This window comes from Pongo pygmaeus, chromosome X (assembly GCF_028885625.2).
Source record: "Pongo pygmaeus isolate AG05252 chromosome X, NHGRI_mPonPyg2-v2.0_pri, whole genome shotgun sequence".
NCBI lineage: Eukaryota > Metazoa > Chordata > Mammalia > Primates > Hominidae > Pongo > Pongo pygmaeus.
In genome coordinates, this window is record NC_072396.2 from 139,247,516 (window position 1) to 139,266,222 (window position 18,707).

Below are 18,707 nucleotides of genomic sequence, written 5' to 3' on the forward strand. Positions count from 1 at the left end.
ACCTCTGTGATCCCCACTCATGCCTTAAATCCCTCGATTTTGCTGGTCTTTGTCTGGAGGGGCTGATTTCTTTTTCAGATCATCCATTCGGATGCACTAGACAAAAGAGAAGTGGGAAAACAAACGCAATGGGTAAAAATAAAGCGAATATCATGACAGTTCGTATAGCTAATGAGAAACTCAGCTCCATTTTGCAAGCACCTTTTTAGATTCAACAAAACTAGGAAAAGTCCTGAAGAACGGGTAGCAAGCAGAACCAAATGTTTTTTCTTACTAGGAATTACGGAGTCCCTAACAATCATGCCTCAGCGTGTGTGAGATCTGGATTTTTTTTTTTTTTTTTTAAACAGAGTCTCGCTCTGTCGCCCAGGCTGGAGGGCAGTGGCACGATCTTGGCTCACTGCAACCTCTGCCTCCACCCCCCCCACCCGGGTTCAAGCGATTCTCTTGCCTCAGCCTCCCAAGTAGCTGGGATTACAGGCGCCTGCCACCACGCCTGGCTAATTTCTTTGTATTTTTAGTAGAGACGGAGTTTCGCCATGTTGGCTAGGCTGGTCTCAAACTCCTGACCTCAGGTGATCCACCCCCCTCGGCCTCCCAAAGTGCTGGGATTACAGGCACGAGCCACCGCGCCCGGCCAAGGTTTGGATTTTTTATTTAACAAACACCTACACAACACTTGTTATGTGCTAGGCACTATTCTAAGAGTTTTAGAAATATTAACTGTCGTGGGTGTGACTGGCCAGTGGTGCAGGTGCTAAAGAAATTTACAGAGACAGTCATAGGTAACGAAAGGCAGATTTATTAGAGAAGATATGAAAATATGTTGCAAGGATGAAATGGGCAGCACTGCAGAGGAGCTGTCTGCAAAGAGGCAGGGGCTGGAGGGAAGTTTTATAGGGTCATGCTGGAGGCGGGTAGGTGCAGAAAGAGATCATGCTGCTGGGGCCACTGTGTGGAAGGTGTGCCCTCTGGTTGTTTGTGTTCATTGTTCTTCCCTATCTGGGGCCCACCTGGCCCCTTTCTCATTGTTGCTTACTTCTCAGGACTCCACATCCCACCCCCGTAACACCCCTCAGAACACCAATGACAAATCTTTGACATTGGGGCTGAGGTCTCATCTTCCAACTGCTTCCTGCTGATTAGGGGTGTAGAGTTGACCCTACCTATGGTTGTTGGTCTGTCAAGAGACCCTGTAGGTCATTGTCCCAGATTGTGGGACCTAGGATGTTGAATCTTGCTGGAGGAAGGGACTCATCACAGAGTAGGAGTATGTCAAGGCAAAACTGGTGACCAGCCGAATCCAGGGGAGACTCATAAAGGTAGCAGGGATCATTGGGGAGAGACTGATATCCCATTCACAGCATTACTTGAAAGTGAAACTGCTGAATTCTAGAAGATAAAAGTTTGTTTCTTAAGCCAGTTACTGGAAAGGACAACAAACAAACAAACCCCACAACCATTTGCAGTGTGACTCTTTTTCCTTATTGGGAGCCCATTTAGATAGCCTGGAAGTTAAACTCAATGAAAAAGTGTTTAAATGTAATTAGACACAAGAAGAGTGTATTCAGGGTTATGAATATAGCAGGTGAATACATGATTCTTAGGAAAAGCATGAAAAGTTTTTTGTTTTTTTTTTTTTACATTGAGAATTTAGACATTTTTTAAAAGCCAGGGGTACAGAATTAAGTTATATTAGAGGAAAACATTGCTTAATTTTTTTGATTTTCAAGATGAAATATTTTAGCATTAGGCCATAATAACAGAATTGGAGGAAAAAGTTACAGGAGCTGACAAAAAATGAAGGAGAGAGTTATTATCTTTGGCATTCTCCAGGGAGAAAAAGCTGAAAGCAGCAGGGCACAGCAAAAGTTGAACTGAGATATTATTCTGTGAAGCTTTAACTTCTTACAGTTGTATTAAGACCAGATTAATATCTTAAGAAAATCTTGTTTTTAACATAGGGGACCAATGTTAGACTATCCTAAATAATTCCCTTTCAGTTATAACCAACTTAAACACATAGAAAATTCCTTTCATAACTTCTCCTTTGTGAACCTTCTCACTACTTGCACAGACCATTTATGACATGGACATTCTGACTTGGACACCAGGGCTTTCTGACTTGTCCTAAACACCCCTTTCTTAAACAACAGGTGATTTTACTTTAGGACAAAAATTTGTCATACAAGATCCTTTCTTGGCTGGGCGCTGTGGCTCATGCCTGTAATCCCAGCAGTTTGGGAGGCCGAGGCAGGCGGATAACTTGAGGTCAGGAGTTCAAGACCAGCCTGGCCAACATAACATGGTGAAACCCTGTCGCTACTAAAAATACAAAAATTAGCTGGGTGTGGTGGTTGGCACCTGTAATCCCAGCTACTCCGGAGGCTGAGGCAAGAGAATCACTTGAACCTGGGAGGCGGAGGTTGCAGTGAGCTGAGATCGCACCACTGCACTCCAGCCTAGGCAGACTTGGTGTAAAAAAAAAAAAAAAAAATCCTTTCTCATATATAATTTTTATTTAAAACCTTCCTTACCGGCCGGACGCAGTGGCTCACGCCTGTAATTCCAGCACTTTGGAAGGCCGAGGTGGGTGAATCACGAGGTCAGGATTTCGAGACCAGCCTGGCCAACATGGTGAAACCCTGTCTATACTAAAAACACAAAAGAATTAGCTGGGCATGGTGGCAGGTGCTTGTAGTCCCAGCTACTCGGGGAACTGAGGCAGGAGAATCGCTTGAACCCGGGAGGCAGAGGTTGCAGTGAGTTGAGATCACGCCATGGCACTCCAGCCTGGGTGACAGAGCAAGACTCCATCTCAAAAAAAATAAAATAAAATAAAATAGCCGGGCATGGTGGCATGTGCCTGTAAGTCCCAGCTACTCTGGTGGCTGAGGTGGGAGAATTGCTTGAACCTGGGAGGCGGAGGTTGCAGTGAGAGATCGCGCCACTGCACTCAGCCTGGGCAACAGAGCCAATATTTCTGGCTTTGGAATCTTTTACTAAAGGTAACCTCCTATGTGAAATTAAGAAGCCTTGGCCAGGCATGGTGGCTCACGCCTGTAATCCCAGCACTTTGGGAGGCCGAGGCCTGTGGATCACAAGGTCAAGAGATCGAGACCATCCTGGCCAACATGGTGAAACCCCGTCTCTACTAAAAATACAAAACTTAGCAGGGCATGGTGGTGCTCGTCTGTAGTCCCAGCTACTCAGGAGGCTGAGGCAGGAGAATCGCTTGAACCCGGGAGGTGGAGGTTGTAGTGAGCCAAGATCACACCACTGTACTCCACCCTTGCAACAGAGCGAGACTACGCCTCAAAAAAATAACAAAGAAGCCTTAACTGAGGGGATGATTTAAACATGGACACATGAGGTGTCTCCAAAGAGATGGCAAGCAATTTATAAGATCTAGAACTGCCCGAAAGGTAACTCAGAGAAAAGAAAATTTCAAGAGGAAATCAGAAGCTGTCCATGGAGGGAAAAATAATCAATACATGGCAAAAGTACCACGAGTATTAAACCACGAAGGACTGACTTTCAAAGCCAGGAATTGAACCCAGGCGCCATTGTGATAGGGCAAAGCCTTAGCAACTGACCTACAGCACAAGGTGACTACTGTTGTTTTACTAGGAGTTTAGAGCATTTTCAAGCTTGCAAAAGGTTTTAACTGCTCAAGAGAATTTTCTAAGACTAGCCATGTTACTATTATGCATCCTTCTTTTAATTTAACCATTTTCTTTTCATGGTGCACTCAATTCCAATAGTGACTCAATCTAAATAAAAGCCTGTTAAAGTCCAGATAGTAATTTTCCAGGTTTTTACCACATAAGCAAAAGGTATTTCCAGAAAGGGGTAGAGGGGGCATCTCCATGATAGGCAGCTTTTTAACTCAAAAGGGAAGTTTATAATACTTGCCACCTCCAGAGTTGCCCTTGGCTTTGTTTTGTTGATGACTCGTGTTTGATCTGGAAGCTAGCCAAAGCAGAAAGCCCCCCTTCAGCTTAAGGCCTGATGATCATTAGGGGTTGGGATTATGTCCCAGGGACCCTTTGACCCTCCAGGGAAGTCCCATTTCCAGTGGCCAAGCTTGTCGCAGAGGGGGTAAGCCATGCGGGGGTTTTTCGTCATTCATGCCATAGGGCCAGTTTGCCTTCCAGTGGCCTGGGCTTCTGCACTGATGGCAGTTATCTGGAGGAGTATCCTTAGAGCAGCCTGGAATGGAGGCTGGGGGCTTGCAAAGCAGCCAACAGTTGAGCCTGCTTCTTGTCCCTGCATTTTTTTTCTTTCTCCTTAGCCCTGTCCTTATCCAGCTCTTGGTTATAAAAGACTGAGGAGACTAATTTGTGGTTTTCTGCATAGGGGCCATGCTGTATTACAAAAGAAAATTTGCCTCCTTTTTTTTTTTGAATCTGAGGGTTACATTTGTCTCAACGTTTTGGGATGCAACCCATAGGTGAGTCTGACGGAATAGAGGAAGTTTGTCCCATGGTGGGACTGGAAACGATGAGCTGCTGGGGGCTAATGTCTGCTGCGGACATGAACCACACTCTCTCGCCGCCCCCACCCCCCTGCCCCACCAGGAAGAGGGCTTAACTCACATCTGCTGAGGGATTCCAGTGCACTTTCTTTTCTTTTCTTTTCTTTTGAGATGGAATCTCGCTTTGCCGCCCAGGCTGGAGTGCAGTGGTGGGATCTCGGCTCACTGCAACCTCCACCTCCCAGGTTCAAGCGATTCTCCTGTGTCAGCCTCCCAAGTAGCTGGGATTACAGGCATGCACCACTACGTCCGGCTAATTTTTTGTATTTTTAGTAGAGACGAGGTTTTGCCATGTTGGCCAGGCTGATCTTGAACTCCTGACCTCAGGTGATCCACCCACCTTGGCCTCCCAAAGTGCTGGGATTACAGGCGTGAGCCACCGCTCCCGGCCTCAAGTGCACTCTCTAAAGCGGCATCCCACCTATTAGAAAGGACATCTCAGCTCTGGGGCCTTACGCTGGATGGTTAGCCCAGGTACAAGGAAAAAGGGTGAAGGAAGAACTCAGCCTGGTCCCATCCCAGGAGAGAGGACCAGAATGGGGAGACTCACTGCTCTGAGGCTGCTTGCAATCACCTAATTTGGGAACGTCCAGAGCAGGAGGTCTGGCTGTTTTTGCAGGACTATTTAGAGTAAGAAAGAGGGGCTCTGAGCGCCCCAAAACATATGTGCCAATTGCACTACATAGGGATTGCAGAGCTTTTCACCAGAAGAGATAGGAGAGGGCCTTCTTCCCTTCTAGGCAAGGCAGCCAAACCTGTTCACACCCGCTGGCCTTGAGGCCACACCAGGAAATGGCCCTGACCAGTTGCCATCAATTGCCAGAGGGATACTAGAATTTGTCCTCTGGAAGACTGAAAATTAAAGCAAATTCTGAACTCTCACAGAATCGTGGGACAGCAGTCTGGTGTCTTTCCACCAGGACCTTCTGGTTCCCTGGGGAGCAGCCCCGGCCAGGGACTTAAAATTATCTCAGGGTTTTGACGCTGTCCAACGAGAGGTTGGAATTGGAGGAAAGGGAGAAAGTAGGGGAGAGGCCCATACGGGCCACCAAAATGTTGCAGGTGCAGCTGGCCAGTGGCGCAGGTGGTAAAGGAATTGACCAAGACAGTTGTAGGTAAAGAAAGGCAGATTTATTAGAGAAGGTATGAAAATATGTTGCAACGAGGCAAAGGGCAGCACTGCAGAGGAGGAGCTGTCTGCAAAGAGGCAGGGGCTGGAGGGAGCTGGAGGGAACTGGAGGGGGCTGCATGTGGAAACAAGTCATGCTGCTGGGGCCACATGTGGAAGGAGGTCGTTGTGCCCTAGGTCTCTTAGAACAATTTTTCATTGTTCTTCCCCACCTGGGGCCCCTTTCTCATTGTTTCTTACTTATCTTATCAGGACTCCACAAACTCTTTTAATCCTCACCACTTGAATGGCCCTGGGGAAGAGAAGGCCATTGCATTGAAATGTAATAGTTCTGAAATTGCTTTCAAAATTCAGCCAGAAATAATAATTTTGCCTGCCTCTTTTCAATTATCCCATACTAAACTTGCCAAGGCCAATTGTCATTTTATTCCTCACTGTTTATGCTTTCTGCCTGCAGTATGAGGGATTTGTAAGTACTTTCAGATAGTTTCCTTTAAATTGCCTGTATTTTTCTCCCAGCTAGATTAGAAACAACAACCTCTGTTTTTGAGCAACTTAGGTATCTCTTTTTATCTCAAGGTCTCAGCAACCCTTAAGGCCAGCCCCACCTCCTACTCCCTGCTCAAAAGAAATTATAATACATTCTTTTGTTCACAATAGCTACTAAACAATCATTTGTTGACCGCATGCATGCACTGACCTCAGGAGCTTAACAATTTAGGAGAACGCGAGGAGAATAATGCTACTTTGGCCATCATTTCTAGGTTTTATTCACATCATTCTTGCCTGCTAGTTTTTTTTTTTTTTTTACCATTCATGTAAATCTTTTGGGAAGGTTTGGGGTGTTTGTGGTTTGTAGATTTGGGTTCGACTTGTATTTGACTTGCTCTTGTGGTAACTAAAGGTTACAACGTAGCTTCAAGGTTGTCATGACAACTGGTAAAATAAAGAGCTGATTATCACATGTTTGTTGGTTCCCTTTTATAGGTGAGGGCCTGGGACAGACGGCAGCAGACTGGGATATGCAAAGAGAAGAGTAGCCTAATTGTCAAGTCTAGATCTAACAAAAGCAGTGTCCCCAGATCATGGCATATTTCCCTGGAACTGGAAGAACTGATCAAGAAACACAGCTAGGTTGGTATAATAATGTGTGCGTAGAAATGGGGAAAAGTTAAAACAATTTCTTTAATGTTGTGTTTGCCATTGTAGCATATAGAATTCTTGCTGTTTTTGTATTACTTGTTCCTTTTGATATTCCAATTTGTGTATGTACTATGAGTCCTATTTATATCTTTACAGGTTTGGGGTTCTTGACATGCAGCTGTTCTTTTGTAAAAGAGAGCTCCTTCTCTTTGATAATAGCTGTAAACTTATTACCATCTCATATATTTAGTTATTTCATATTACTCCTTTTCTTAGAAACATAGTCCCTTAGTCACTCTTCCCTTGTCATTTTATTATACCTATTTTCTTAGTGTTGTTGTACTTATTTAAAAATTAGATACTTGTAATGCTTAGGCAGGATGAAATTTTGTCTATTTATTCAAAATATACGTATGAAACCTTACTAACCTGCCAAGAATACTAGCAAAAGTTGAAAATTAAAATGAACACAATGGAGGTAAGATTCCCTTGTTCACTGGCCTGCTTCATATTTTTCTGTTATTCAGACAATTTGTTTTTTGACTCTGTTCTGTCTTTAATCACTGCCTTCTGCATTCATCCTGAATTTACTCGGCTTTAACCACCATCTTTTATAAATGTTCAGGTACCCTGGGAATTTTAACAGTGGCTTTTAGGACATCTTGATACTAGCCTGAATTCTGCCGCTATCTAATTATGTGCCATTAATCTCTTTGGAATTTTATCCAACTGTAAAATAGAAATGATTTACCTACTTTACAAGATAACTATGAAAGATAGGCTATTTAAACCTGCATTTATTCATAAAATAATTTCAGAAGTATTTATCAAGTGCTTATGAGTACAGAAATTCAAGGAGATATTCTGAGGCATCTCATTTTTTTTTTTACTTAAACAGAAGGGCAGAGGAATCTTGGCTTTGCCACTTAGTAGTTGTAATTTGAGTGAACCCCTCTGGGCTTTGGTTTCCTCCTGTGAAAAATGGGCATTGTGATGGTGTCTACCTCAAAGAATTATTGTAAACTTTGAATGCAATCACCTATTTAAAGTGATTAGGACAGTACCTGGCACATAGTAAGTGCCCAGCCAACGGTAGCTATTACTAATCTGTCTTATATCAGGAATGGAGACTCCACATCATCCTCATGTCTGGGATTTAAGTAATCTAATTCTGCCTAATATACTCAAGTTTGTCTTATTCTATTCCCAGAATGAACAAAGAATACATATTTATTACCTTACATGTCATAACTTGTCACGAACTATCTCAAGACTGTCCCATTATTTTAAGTTCACCACTGGGTAGCTGAGCAGGGTTGATGATTGAACCAATCCAGATAAGTATGTGAAAACATTTTGTAGGCCAGGCGTGGAGGCTCATACCTGTAATCCCAGCACTTTGGGAGGCCAAGGCGGGTGGATCACCTGAGGTCGGGAGTTCGAGACCAACCTGACCAACATGGAGAAACCCCATCTCTACTAAAAATGCAAAATTATCTGGGAGTGGTGGCAGGTGCCTGTAATCCCAGCTACTCTGGAGGCTGAGTCAGGAGAATCGCTTGAACCCGGGAGGTGGAGGTTGCGGTGAGCCAAGATTGTGCCATTGCACTCCAGCCTGGGCAACAAGAGCGAAACTCCGTCTCAAAAAAAAAAAAAAAAATTGTTATCTGTAAAGTGCTATACCAGTGTTATGACTATTTTAATTAATAACTCCCATTTCACTAGGTTTATTTGCCTTCTCTGCCAGTTCCCTATATGGTTACTAAAATGTGTGGTTTTACAAAATTATTAGCATGGAGTTAAGATTTCAGTACTCAGTGTGGCTCATTAAGTGATGGTGAAAAGTTCTAAAAGAGTAGTTCTTAAAATGATATGAGCCATGGCAGCATTCTTAGAATGTATGTAGCTTCTAATACTACCTGAAATGAAAACACTGATTTGCATTGATACTAAATTCTGAGATATTTGTTTTTAAAAAAGCCTCACTGCTTTAACTCAAATCTTTGTAAATTAGCTGAGGTCTTTATTTTTTATATGAATAGCTGTGAGGAGCCAGATTATATATAATGTAAAAATACACACTGAGGCAGGCGCGGTGGCTCGCGCCTGTAATCCCAGCACTTTGGGAGGACGAGGCGGGCAGATCACCTGAGGTCCAGGAGTTTGAGACCAGCCTGGCCAACATGGTGAAACCCCGTCTCTACTAAAATACAAAAATTAGCCAGGCATGGTGGCGAGCACCTGTAATCCCAGCTACTCGGGAGGCTGAGGCAGGAGAATTGCTTGAACCTGGGAGGTGGAGGTTGCAGTGAGCCGAGATTGCGGCCACTGCACTCCAGCCCGAGCAACAAGAGCGAAATTCCATCTCAAAACAAACAAACAAACAAACAAACCGTACAATTATGGTTTAAAAAAGAAAGACAGAAACCACACTGAAAACAGTAATTCGTTTGCCAAATGAGCTCAGTTAGGTTAGCACCTTAGCAAGACCCTTTAGGACCAAGTGGCCTCTAAGCACTTAGGTAGCAGTAGCTTTTTTTTTTTTTTTTCAGACTTTTGCTTTTCTAAAATTACAAAGGTGTAGTGTGTCTGCTGTTACAGGATGGAAAAATGCATCATAGGAGGTTAGAAGCTTGTTGGCCTCAGTCATAAAGGGATAAGAAAAATGAGAATTAGGCATAGGGCAGAAAGGACCTCACTCCTCCCAACGCTTTCATTTCTAAATAATGCTTAAGGAAACCATGCCAGGGTTAGTAAAAGAGTAGAGGCACAACCACGGTGAGTGGTCATTGGAGAAAGAAGGAGGGCAGGACATGGGGATAAAGCGGCTTCTTAACTGCGCGTGCGCCCCTGGCAAAGCTGACTAAGGCGCGTGAAGTGACGTCATTGCCTGCGTCCAACACGCGTCGTCCTGCTGATAGCTTATCGCAGGCTCTGAGGGGCGGGACCCAACTGATTGTCAAAGGCGGCAGATTGTAGTTTTTGTTTTGGCCAGAAAGGCTTACCATGAGTTGCCAGGGCTGAGAGAGATGGAGAAGGATTCGCGGCGGTGACAGATTAAATTCCCCAGTTACATTATAGACTTGGAGGTGGGGGATCTTCTCATCGTTAGAGGCCCTGATCATGGGAGATAGGCGGTTCGGAGCCAGTCCTGCCTAACTTTGTGTTCACTAATGTTAGGGCTGCAAAGGTGGGCACCCCTACTCGTCTAAGAGCTTTCTCCTCTCTTCTCTTTTTCCCTTTTGTCTCTCTCCTTACATCACCTGCCCACTGAGTAGACTTGTCCTTGTGTGAACGGGAGCCGGAAAGCCTTGAGAACTTATTCCTCGACCCGGACATGGCACAGGAGAAAATGGAACTAGGTTTCAAGTCGCTGCCGAGTTCCACTACCGCAGACGGCAACATTCTGAGAAGAGTCAACAGTGCCCCTTTGATCAATGGACTTGGGTGAGCCGGGTTGAGATACTGGAGGAAGCAAGCGGGTGGGGAGGAGGTGTTCGGGAAAGTGATTTCCTATAGAATTCCCGTCCCTTTATTTGTTGAGGTTCTGCAGGTAACTCCGTTGTTCTGGTGTCCGGAGATCCCACCCTCAACTTTGGGTGGGGGTAGTGGGATGGGCTGACCTGAGGGGGAGCGTGCACCCACCCTGAGGTTGACAAACATCTGAATCTGAACATCCTCCCCGATAGTCCACTCGGACCGGAAAGCAGCAGCCAATTGGTGTGGAGCACGGCTTTTTTCTAACTTCACCCCATTTCTTACCCACTCCTTTGAAGAAACTTAGCATCCTCCCCCACTCACCTCCAGATCTTCTGCCATGACTGTAATATTTGTCATTTCAGCTGCTTTGTCACCTCTGACCTTCACCTCCAGCCGCTTGAATGGAAATGGTTGTCAAGCAAATAAGGTTTGGACTTTTTTACATCTTTTTTTTTTTTTTGAGACGGAGTCTTGCTCTGTCGCCCAGGCTGGAGTGCAGTGGCACGATCTCAGCTTACTGTAACCTCCGCCTCCTGGGTTCAAGCAATTCTCGTGCCTCAGCCTCCCTAGTAGCTAGGATTACAGGCGCCCGCCACCACACCCGGTAATTTTTTTGTATTTTTATTTATTTATTTATTTATTTATTTATTTTTTGAGACGGAGTCTCGCTCTGTCGCCCAGGCTGGAGGGCAGTGGCACGATCTCGGCTCACTGCAAGCTCCGCCTCCCGGGTTCACGCCATTCTCCTGACTCAGCCTCCCGAGTAGCTGGGACTACAGGCGCCCGCCAACACGCCCGACTAATTTTTTGTGTTTTTAGTAGAGATGGGGTTTCACCATGTTAGCCAGGATGGTCTTGATCTCCTGACCTCGTGATCTGCCCGCCTTGGCCTCCCAAAGTGCTGGGATTACAGGCGTAAGCCACTGTGCCCGGCCTAATTTTTTGTATTTTTAGTACAGACAGGGTTTCACCATGTTGGCCAGGCTGGTCTCGAACTCCTGGCCTCAGAGGATCCGCCTGCCTCAGCCTCCCAAAGTGCTGGTATTACAGACGTGAGCCACTGCTCCTGGGCTACACCTTTTTTTATTGGAGCAAAAAGTTTTGGTACCACAGAAGCTTGATCTCCTAAATTACACATTCTCACTGGGTGATACTTCCCCCAAGGGGAGAAGAAAATAGTTCTTGGGGGAGTGTGAAAAATTTTTACTCTTTTTATGTATAAAGCACAGATATACATACAGTCTGTACACAGATATATAGTATATATGTGCTATTAAAATTTCACGGAGGGGGAGCAATTAGGGGAAAAAATGTCTAAAAAGGCTTTTTAGAGGGTCAATAATGAAAAAAGGATTTAGAAACACTGCACTAAATGATGGTTAACTGTATTTCTGAAGATCTGGGATTACTAAATCTTGTTTCCTTTTTTTTTTAAGACGGAGTCTCACTGTGTCGCCCAGGCTGGAGTGCAGTAGCGTGATCTCGGCTCACTGCAACCTCTGCCTCCCGGGTTCAAGCGATTCTCCTGCCTCAGACTCCCGAGTAGCTGGGACTTCAGGCACCTGCCACCACGCCCACCCAATTTTTTGTATTTTTAGTAGGGACGGGGTTTCACTGTGTTAGCCAGGATGGTCTCGATCTCCTGACCTTGTGATCCGCCCGCCATGGCCTCCCAAAGTGTTGGGATTACAGGCATGAGCCACCACACCTGGCCTAAATCTCACTTCTTAAACTAGACTTTTAAAATGAGATTTTGGATTTCACATTTCAGTATTATAAGGTTTTCCAGATACCGTAAAAATGTCTGAAAAATGCATTCACTACATACGTTACTAACTTTGCTCTTCACCTTTTGTGGCATCATACTAATTGATAGTTGTGATTCACAGTACCATAGACTATCAGGAAGGGATTCAGAGACCAGCTTTACCCTCCTTGTTTAACATGTGAGGAAACTGAGGCCCATAAATCTCCAAAATGACATGTTTAGTGACAGAGCCAGTACTAGGAACCTCTGTTTCCTGACTCCTAAACTACTGTTCTGGCCGCTACTAACCAATACCGAAGCTGAGTAACTCTAAATAAATGCAGCTTTTGGGTCATTTGAGGTAGGAGAGAATATATTGTTCACAAAATGAAAAGCAAACTAAGATTGACCAAAAAAAAATACATTACCTTTTTAAAATAGGCAGGTAGAAAAACATAGAAGGGGGACTCTCCATGTTGTGCTGAGAACAAGAACATTTTATTCACTCAGGATTTTGCTCTAATCCTGTTGTGGGAATAAAGGAATTATGGAACCCACTCTACTAGTAGAAGACAGCAGTAGGGAGAATGTTGGGTTTATTGAAGACAATATAAAAAGAAATAGGTTGCAAATAGACGATGGAAGATGTGTACCAGAGGGAACCTGTGGATCCTCTTTAATGTATTAAATACACCAGAGAAGGAGTGGACCCTTCCCTAATCCTCAAAGCCCTGGAAACAGAGAGATCTCAGTTATCCCTTCATACCTTGCTTTGTTCTGCAAAGGATTTTTTTGTTTTGTTTGTTTGTTTGTTTTGCTTTTATCATATTAGAGCATAGCTACAGTGTTAAATTCCATAGCTTAAGATCCTGATGCATGAAGTAAAATTTGTACAGAAAGATAAGGGCCACTAGCATATTTCTCTAGTAGGAGTTTAAAGATATAGAAACCACAAAGTGGACGGAGTCCAGGGACTCTAGTCTGTCAGAAAGAAGTAACATAGGAATGATGTGTGACATCCCTGAGATTAGGGGACTTGCCCAGATGATCTGAGGGCATATTTTGTGCTGTTGTAGAAAATGTAGGGCATAGTCAGAGAAGTTATTCTGAAGCAAGAAAAATTTAGAGTAGGATTACACTGAGCCTTAGTTGAATTCATTTTCACCTCAGTTCTCATTTGCATATGTATACTGCTCACTTTTCTCCCTTTTTTTTTTTCCTTCCTTGGCCCTCTAATACTTGTGTACTTCCTCTTTCTAAACTATACCTGTCAGTAAAGCATTATTTTCAGAAAGGTGAAAGTCACTAGCGTATTTCTTTAGTAGGAGTTAAAGATATAGAAACCACAAAGTGGACAGAGTTCAGAGACTCCAGTCCATCAGAAAGAAGTGACATAGGAATGATGTGTGACATGCCTGAGGTCAGGGAACTTGCCCAAATGATCTGAGGGCATGTTTTATGCTGTTGTAGAAAATATTTAGCTTGCTAAACATTGTTGCACCTCTTTCAAGTAATTTTCGAACTTTGCTTGATGTTTCTTCTATATAAAGACCCTCTTGCACCAGCATTTGCAGAATTAAATTCCTTACATTTGTTTCTTTCATATCAACTCTTTAATACAGTATTACTGTTTTAAAGAAGTATCCGCACTGTTTTATGTATATCTTGAACTAATAAAAATTCCAACGTCAAAAGTTTTGAACCTCTTGGTTCTTTATACTCTTTATCCCTGTAGTTGGCTGACTTTATTACTGGTGTCAGTAACTATATTTAAAGCTAGGAGTGTTTTCTTCTCTTTATCTGATCCTTATTCAAAGACTCAGAGATTAGGTTCTTGTATTCCTGCCAGTGCCTCCCTACCTTAAAAACCTCTACCTTGACCCTGCATTTAAACTGTTACTGCCTCAATTCTTTTTTTTTTTTCTGAGATGGGGTCTTGAGGCTGGAGTGCAGTGGTTCAATCTCAGCTCACTGCAACCTCTGCCTCCTGGGCTCAAGCGATTCTCCTGCCTCAGCCTCCCGAGTAGCTGGGACTACAGGCATGCACCACCATGCCAGGCTAATTTTTGTATTTTTAGTAGAGACGGGTTTCACTATGTTGGCCAGGCTGGTCTTGAACCCCTGACCTTGTGATCCACCCACCTTGGCCTCCCAGAGTGCTGGGATTACAGGTGTGAGCCACCGCTCCTGACCCTCAATTCTATTTGAAAGGCAAATTACTGCCCCAGAGCCAAATGCAGCCCACCACCAGGATTTGCAAATAAAATTTTATTGGAATGGAACCATCCCCATTTGTTTAGTTGTTATCTATGGCTACTTTCCCACTGCAGTGGCAGAACTGAGAGTTACAACAGATACTGTATGGCCCACAAATCCTAAAATATTTACTCTCTGGCCCTTCGCAGAAAAAGTTTGCCCATTCTTGTGGAAGAATAGCAGCCATGAAAAATGATTGCTTTGGGAATATAAGTGACATAAATCTATTATAGTTTAGACAGAGCTGTTTATTGATCATTTGATGTGGAACATTGAACATCCATCCAGTTATACTACTTCTGCTTTTTCCGAGTTAAAAGTAGCACTTAGTTCAGATATCAGCTAGGGTTTTATAAATTCATGTTGAATGATGCATACCAGTTGAAGTATATATTGCCTGAATTCTTTCTTTCAGTTATAGTCTTACTAAAATTGGCAAACAAATTTAGGGTAGAATATATCATTGCCAGCCCTAAGTATTAAGCCCCCTACACATGTACACAAAAAAGAGTTGAAAGAAATAGCCCATTAGTGTCCCTCCAATTTTCTTATGAGTGACTGCCAGAACATATTCCTATTCTGACAAAGAAAATGACTGGGAAAGGAAGTAGAATTAGATACATCCATATACCTTCCATTCACAAAATATTAAGTTACTGCCTGTTATATGCAAATTATGATGTTGCAAAGATGTATCTCAGGGCTCAATAAGCTTTAATAGGGAATATAAATACTCGAAGGACTTAAATATATGGTAGAGTAAGATAAGTGCGTAGGGAGCTAAAGAAAGTGCTAGGGGAATTCAAAGAAGGCAGGGAGAAATTACAGCAGGACTGGTGAGGGAGAAGGAAAAATTTATGAAGAAGGTGGCATTTGAGATGGGCCTTCATGGATTGATAGGATACACCCTGGAAAAGAGGGGGAACAATGGTTGGGATAGTATTTTAAGTATTATATATAGAACAGACTTGAAGGCAGAACAGCATAGATGTGTTCCAGAGAACTGAATGGTCCACTTTGCCTGAACCCCTGACTCCCAAATGTTCATCTGCTGATCAGTGCTGATCTCAGGTGAAGTTTTTTACCAATCCGTGCTTTTAAAAAAGTTAAGTACAGCATAATTAAAGATGTCATTATGTAGTTGTTAATTATCCTTCCTGGGCAGGACTGTACCGTACTCTGAGATTGTTATTCTCTTATTTTCTTAATACCAAAGGGTCATTTTAAAAATGAAATGATGGTGTTGGTCAATGGTGGGATTTAAAAAAAAATGACTTGGCAAAAGAAAAAGGTGGCAACTGTATGTTTCTGCCTAGATTTTGTTTTGAAATTGTACTAGTCCTTGAAATTGAAGAGTCTGGAGCCAAACTGGACAGCTTTGAATGTCATAGTAAAGACCGTAACTGAATTTGACAGGCACTGAAGAGAGTCACTGAAAGTTGTGAGCAAACTGTTCTTTAGGAGGATGCCCCTGGTAGTCTGTTAGCCTAGAGAAGGGAAAGAAGAGAGGTGAGGAGCCCAATTATACTATGCAGTCTGTAGAAAAGGAAAAAGACCTTGAATTGGTTTTTGGCAAGGAGCCTGACAAGAATCAGGTGGATATCAGAGAGAGTATAGAAGTAAAATCTAAAATACTGGCAGTTGATTGGATATAGGCAGCTAAAACAAAAGTATTACAGATGATTTCTCACATTGGAGGAACCTGGATGAAGGGTACATGTGAACCATCTGTATTCTTTTTGCAACTTCTTGTGAGTCTTAAACCGTTTCAAAATAAAAAGTTATAATAAAAAGGAAACGATGCCAGGCACAGCTGGGATCTGTAGTCCTAGCTACTTGAGAGGCTGAGGCAGGAGCATCGTTGAGCCTAGGAGTTTGAGGGCAGCCTAGGCAATATATAGCGGGACCACGTCTCTGAAAAAAACAATGAAATGATGATTTCTTCAGGATTACAAGGTCAAATAGGACCGAGTTCACTTGGGTGGGCAACCATCAAAGCTGAGGACACAGACCTGTCTTCAGTGGGCAGCAGCTGCACAACTTCAGTCCATTGTTATCATGGGAATGTGGCCCAGTGTTGCAAAATCTTGCAACTTTTCAGTAGAAGCCAGAACGTTGGAATCTGGGTGCTTTTTTTTTTTAATTTGAAATCTCACAGTGTACAAAACAAATTCAAAAACGTTTTTAACACTGTGTAGGCCAAACCAAACACATCTGTGAAAAATCTGAGTTCCATCAACCCCTGCTGTTGGTTATTCCTCTTATTCATGTGAAACTTCGAGAGTTGAGCGGAATTGGTATTTGCACGTTGTATCTCTGATCATAAATTTAAATCATTTACAGGTTTACACTGAAAATGATGTATTTCCAAGTTCACAATAAATTATATTCATTCTCCGTAGCATGATTAGGAGTAAAGTAGTGTGCTTGAGAATCCCTTACCTTATATGGAGACTTGTTTAGGCCCAGCCAACCAAGGCTGTATGTGTGTGTGTGTTTTAATTTCTACCTTCGCACAGCTTGCCTTTACCCTTGCTGTTTAGGTATTTGAAATCTTCTTTAAAAGAATTTTGTGGCCGGGCATGGTGGATCACGCCTGTAATCCCAGCACTTTGGTGGGCTAAGGCGGGTGGATCACCTGAGGTCAGGAGTTCGAGACCAGCCTGGCCAACATGGTGAAACCTCGTCTCTACTAAAAATACAAAAATTAGCTGGGCATGGTGGTGCGTGCCTGTAATCCCAGCTACTAGAGGGGGCTGAGGTAGGAGGATTACTTGAACCTGGGAGGCAGAGGTTGCAGTGAGCTGAGATCATGCCACTGCACTCCAGCCTGGGCAACAGAACAGAGCGAGACTCTGTCTCAAAAAAAAAAAAAAAAAAAAAGAATTTTGTAATGGATTTTATATAACACATGTTTTCATTTTTCTTTTTAGTTTTAATTCACAGGTGTTGCAAGCTGACATGTTAAGAATTAGGACAAACAGAACAACGTTTAGGAATCAACGCTCTCTGGTAAGAAAATGCTTATAGTGGCCTCCCTGTCCAAGACTTGTGCTTACTGGTTTTAACCAATGGTCTTCAAACTTGAGCATTCACAGGGAGGGCTTATTAAAACACAGATGGCCAGCGGGAGTCTCACCCCCAGGGTTTCTGATTAAGTAGATGGGGATGGAGCATGAGAATTTGCATTTCTAACAAGTTCCTACTTTGAGAAACACTGCTCTAAACATTACTGAAGGAAAAATAAACACATTGACTACAGTTATGATTGCTGCAGCTGCAACAGAATTAATTTTTAAATCCCATATGGATTTAACATTGAGATTTTATGTATAAGCCCATCTGGTTTCCCATTTTTTTTTAAAGAAAATTCTAACTTTGAGAGGAAAATTTGTAGACTCTCCTAAAAGTAATTTTCAGGCTTTTAGACTTTTATCTCACATTTATCTTGAATTGTAAATAAGATTTGCTTTTCATGGTATTATCATGCAATCTCTAAATTATAACTCTTTTCTACTAATTATCCTGTAAACATAGGGAATATACTTGTAGATCAGTAAGCCAAGGTGAATACATGATTCATTATATGATTTTTTTTATTGAGATGAAATTCACATAACGTTCAACTAACTGTTTTAAAGTATACAATTCAATGGCATTTAGTGCATTCAGAATGTTGTTCAACCAGTACCTCTCTCTAGTTTCTAAAGTGCATACATATCCTTGTCTTGTTCCTCATCATTGAATATGATTTTAGCTGTGAGTTTTTGGTAAATGTCCTTTATCATGTTAAGGAAATGTCCTTCTACTCCTACTTGCTGAGTATTTTTCTTTTTCTTTTCTTTTTTTTTTTTTTTCTTTTTTTTGAGACAGAATCTCACTTTGTCCCCCAGGCTGGAGTGCAGTGACGTGATCTCGGTTCACTGCAACCTCCACCTCCTGGGTTCAAGCTATTCTTCTGCCTCAGCCTCCCAAGTAGCTGGGATTACAGGCACGCACCACCATGCCCAGCTAATTTTTTTGTATTTTTAGTAGAGACAGGATTTCACCATGTTGGCCAGGCTGGTCTCGAACTCTTGACCTCAAGTGATCTGCCCACCTCGGCATCCCAAAGTGCTGGGATTACAGGTGTGAGCCACCGAACCCGGCCTTGCTGAGTATTTTTATCATGAAAGTGTGTTGAATTGTTTCAAGTGCTTTTTCTGCATCTCTTGGGATGATCATGTGTTTCCCCACCTTGTTCGATTAATATGGTATATTACATTGATTTCCATGTTGAACTACCCTTGCATTCCTGGGATAAATCTTTTTGCATCTGTATTCATAAGAGATATTGACCTGTTGTTTTCTTGTGGTATCTTTTGCTAGCTTTGGTATCAGGGTAATGCTGGCGTCATAGAATGTATTGGGAGGTG

General features: G+C 42.8%; 1 protein-coding gene across 11 annotated transcripts in view; it reads left to right on the top strand.

The window, feature by feature from the left end:
* The first annotated feature begins 3,251 nt into the window (after window positions 1-3,251).
* The window catches only part of PABIR3 (PABIR family member 3), a 49,539-nt gene continuing 34,083 nt past the window's right edge, over window positions 3,252-18,707 (top strand). For 8 of the 11 annotated variants that reach the window (XR_008497080.2, XM_054471427.2, XM_054471429.2 and 5 more), the window contains exons 1-4: window positions 3,252-3,608; window positions 6,654-6,800; window positions 10,088-10,256; window positions 17,226-17,304. Coding sequence is in view for 10 of the 11 variants with exons in the window: in XM_054471427.2 (XP_054327402.1) it covers window positions 6,752-6,800; window positions 10,088-10,256; window positions 17,226-17,304 (297 nt within the window). In the remaining variant the exon portion in view is untranslated. Of the gene's footprint in view, window positions 3,609-6,368; window positions 6,431-6,653; window positions 6,801-9,718; window positions 9,899-10,087; window positions 10,257-10,651; window positions 10,717-17,225; window positions 17,305-18,707 lie in introns of those variants that run through there. The other 3 variants (XM_054471428.2, XM_054471430.2, XM_054471432.2) reach the window with 3 other exon arrangements.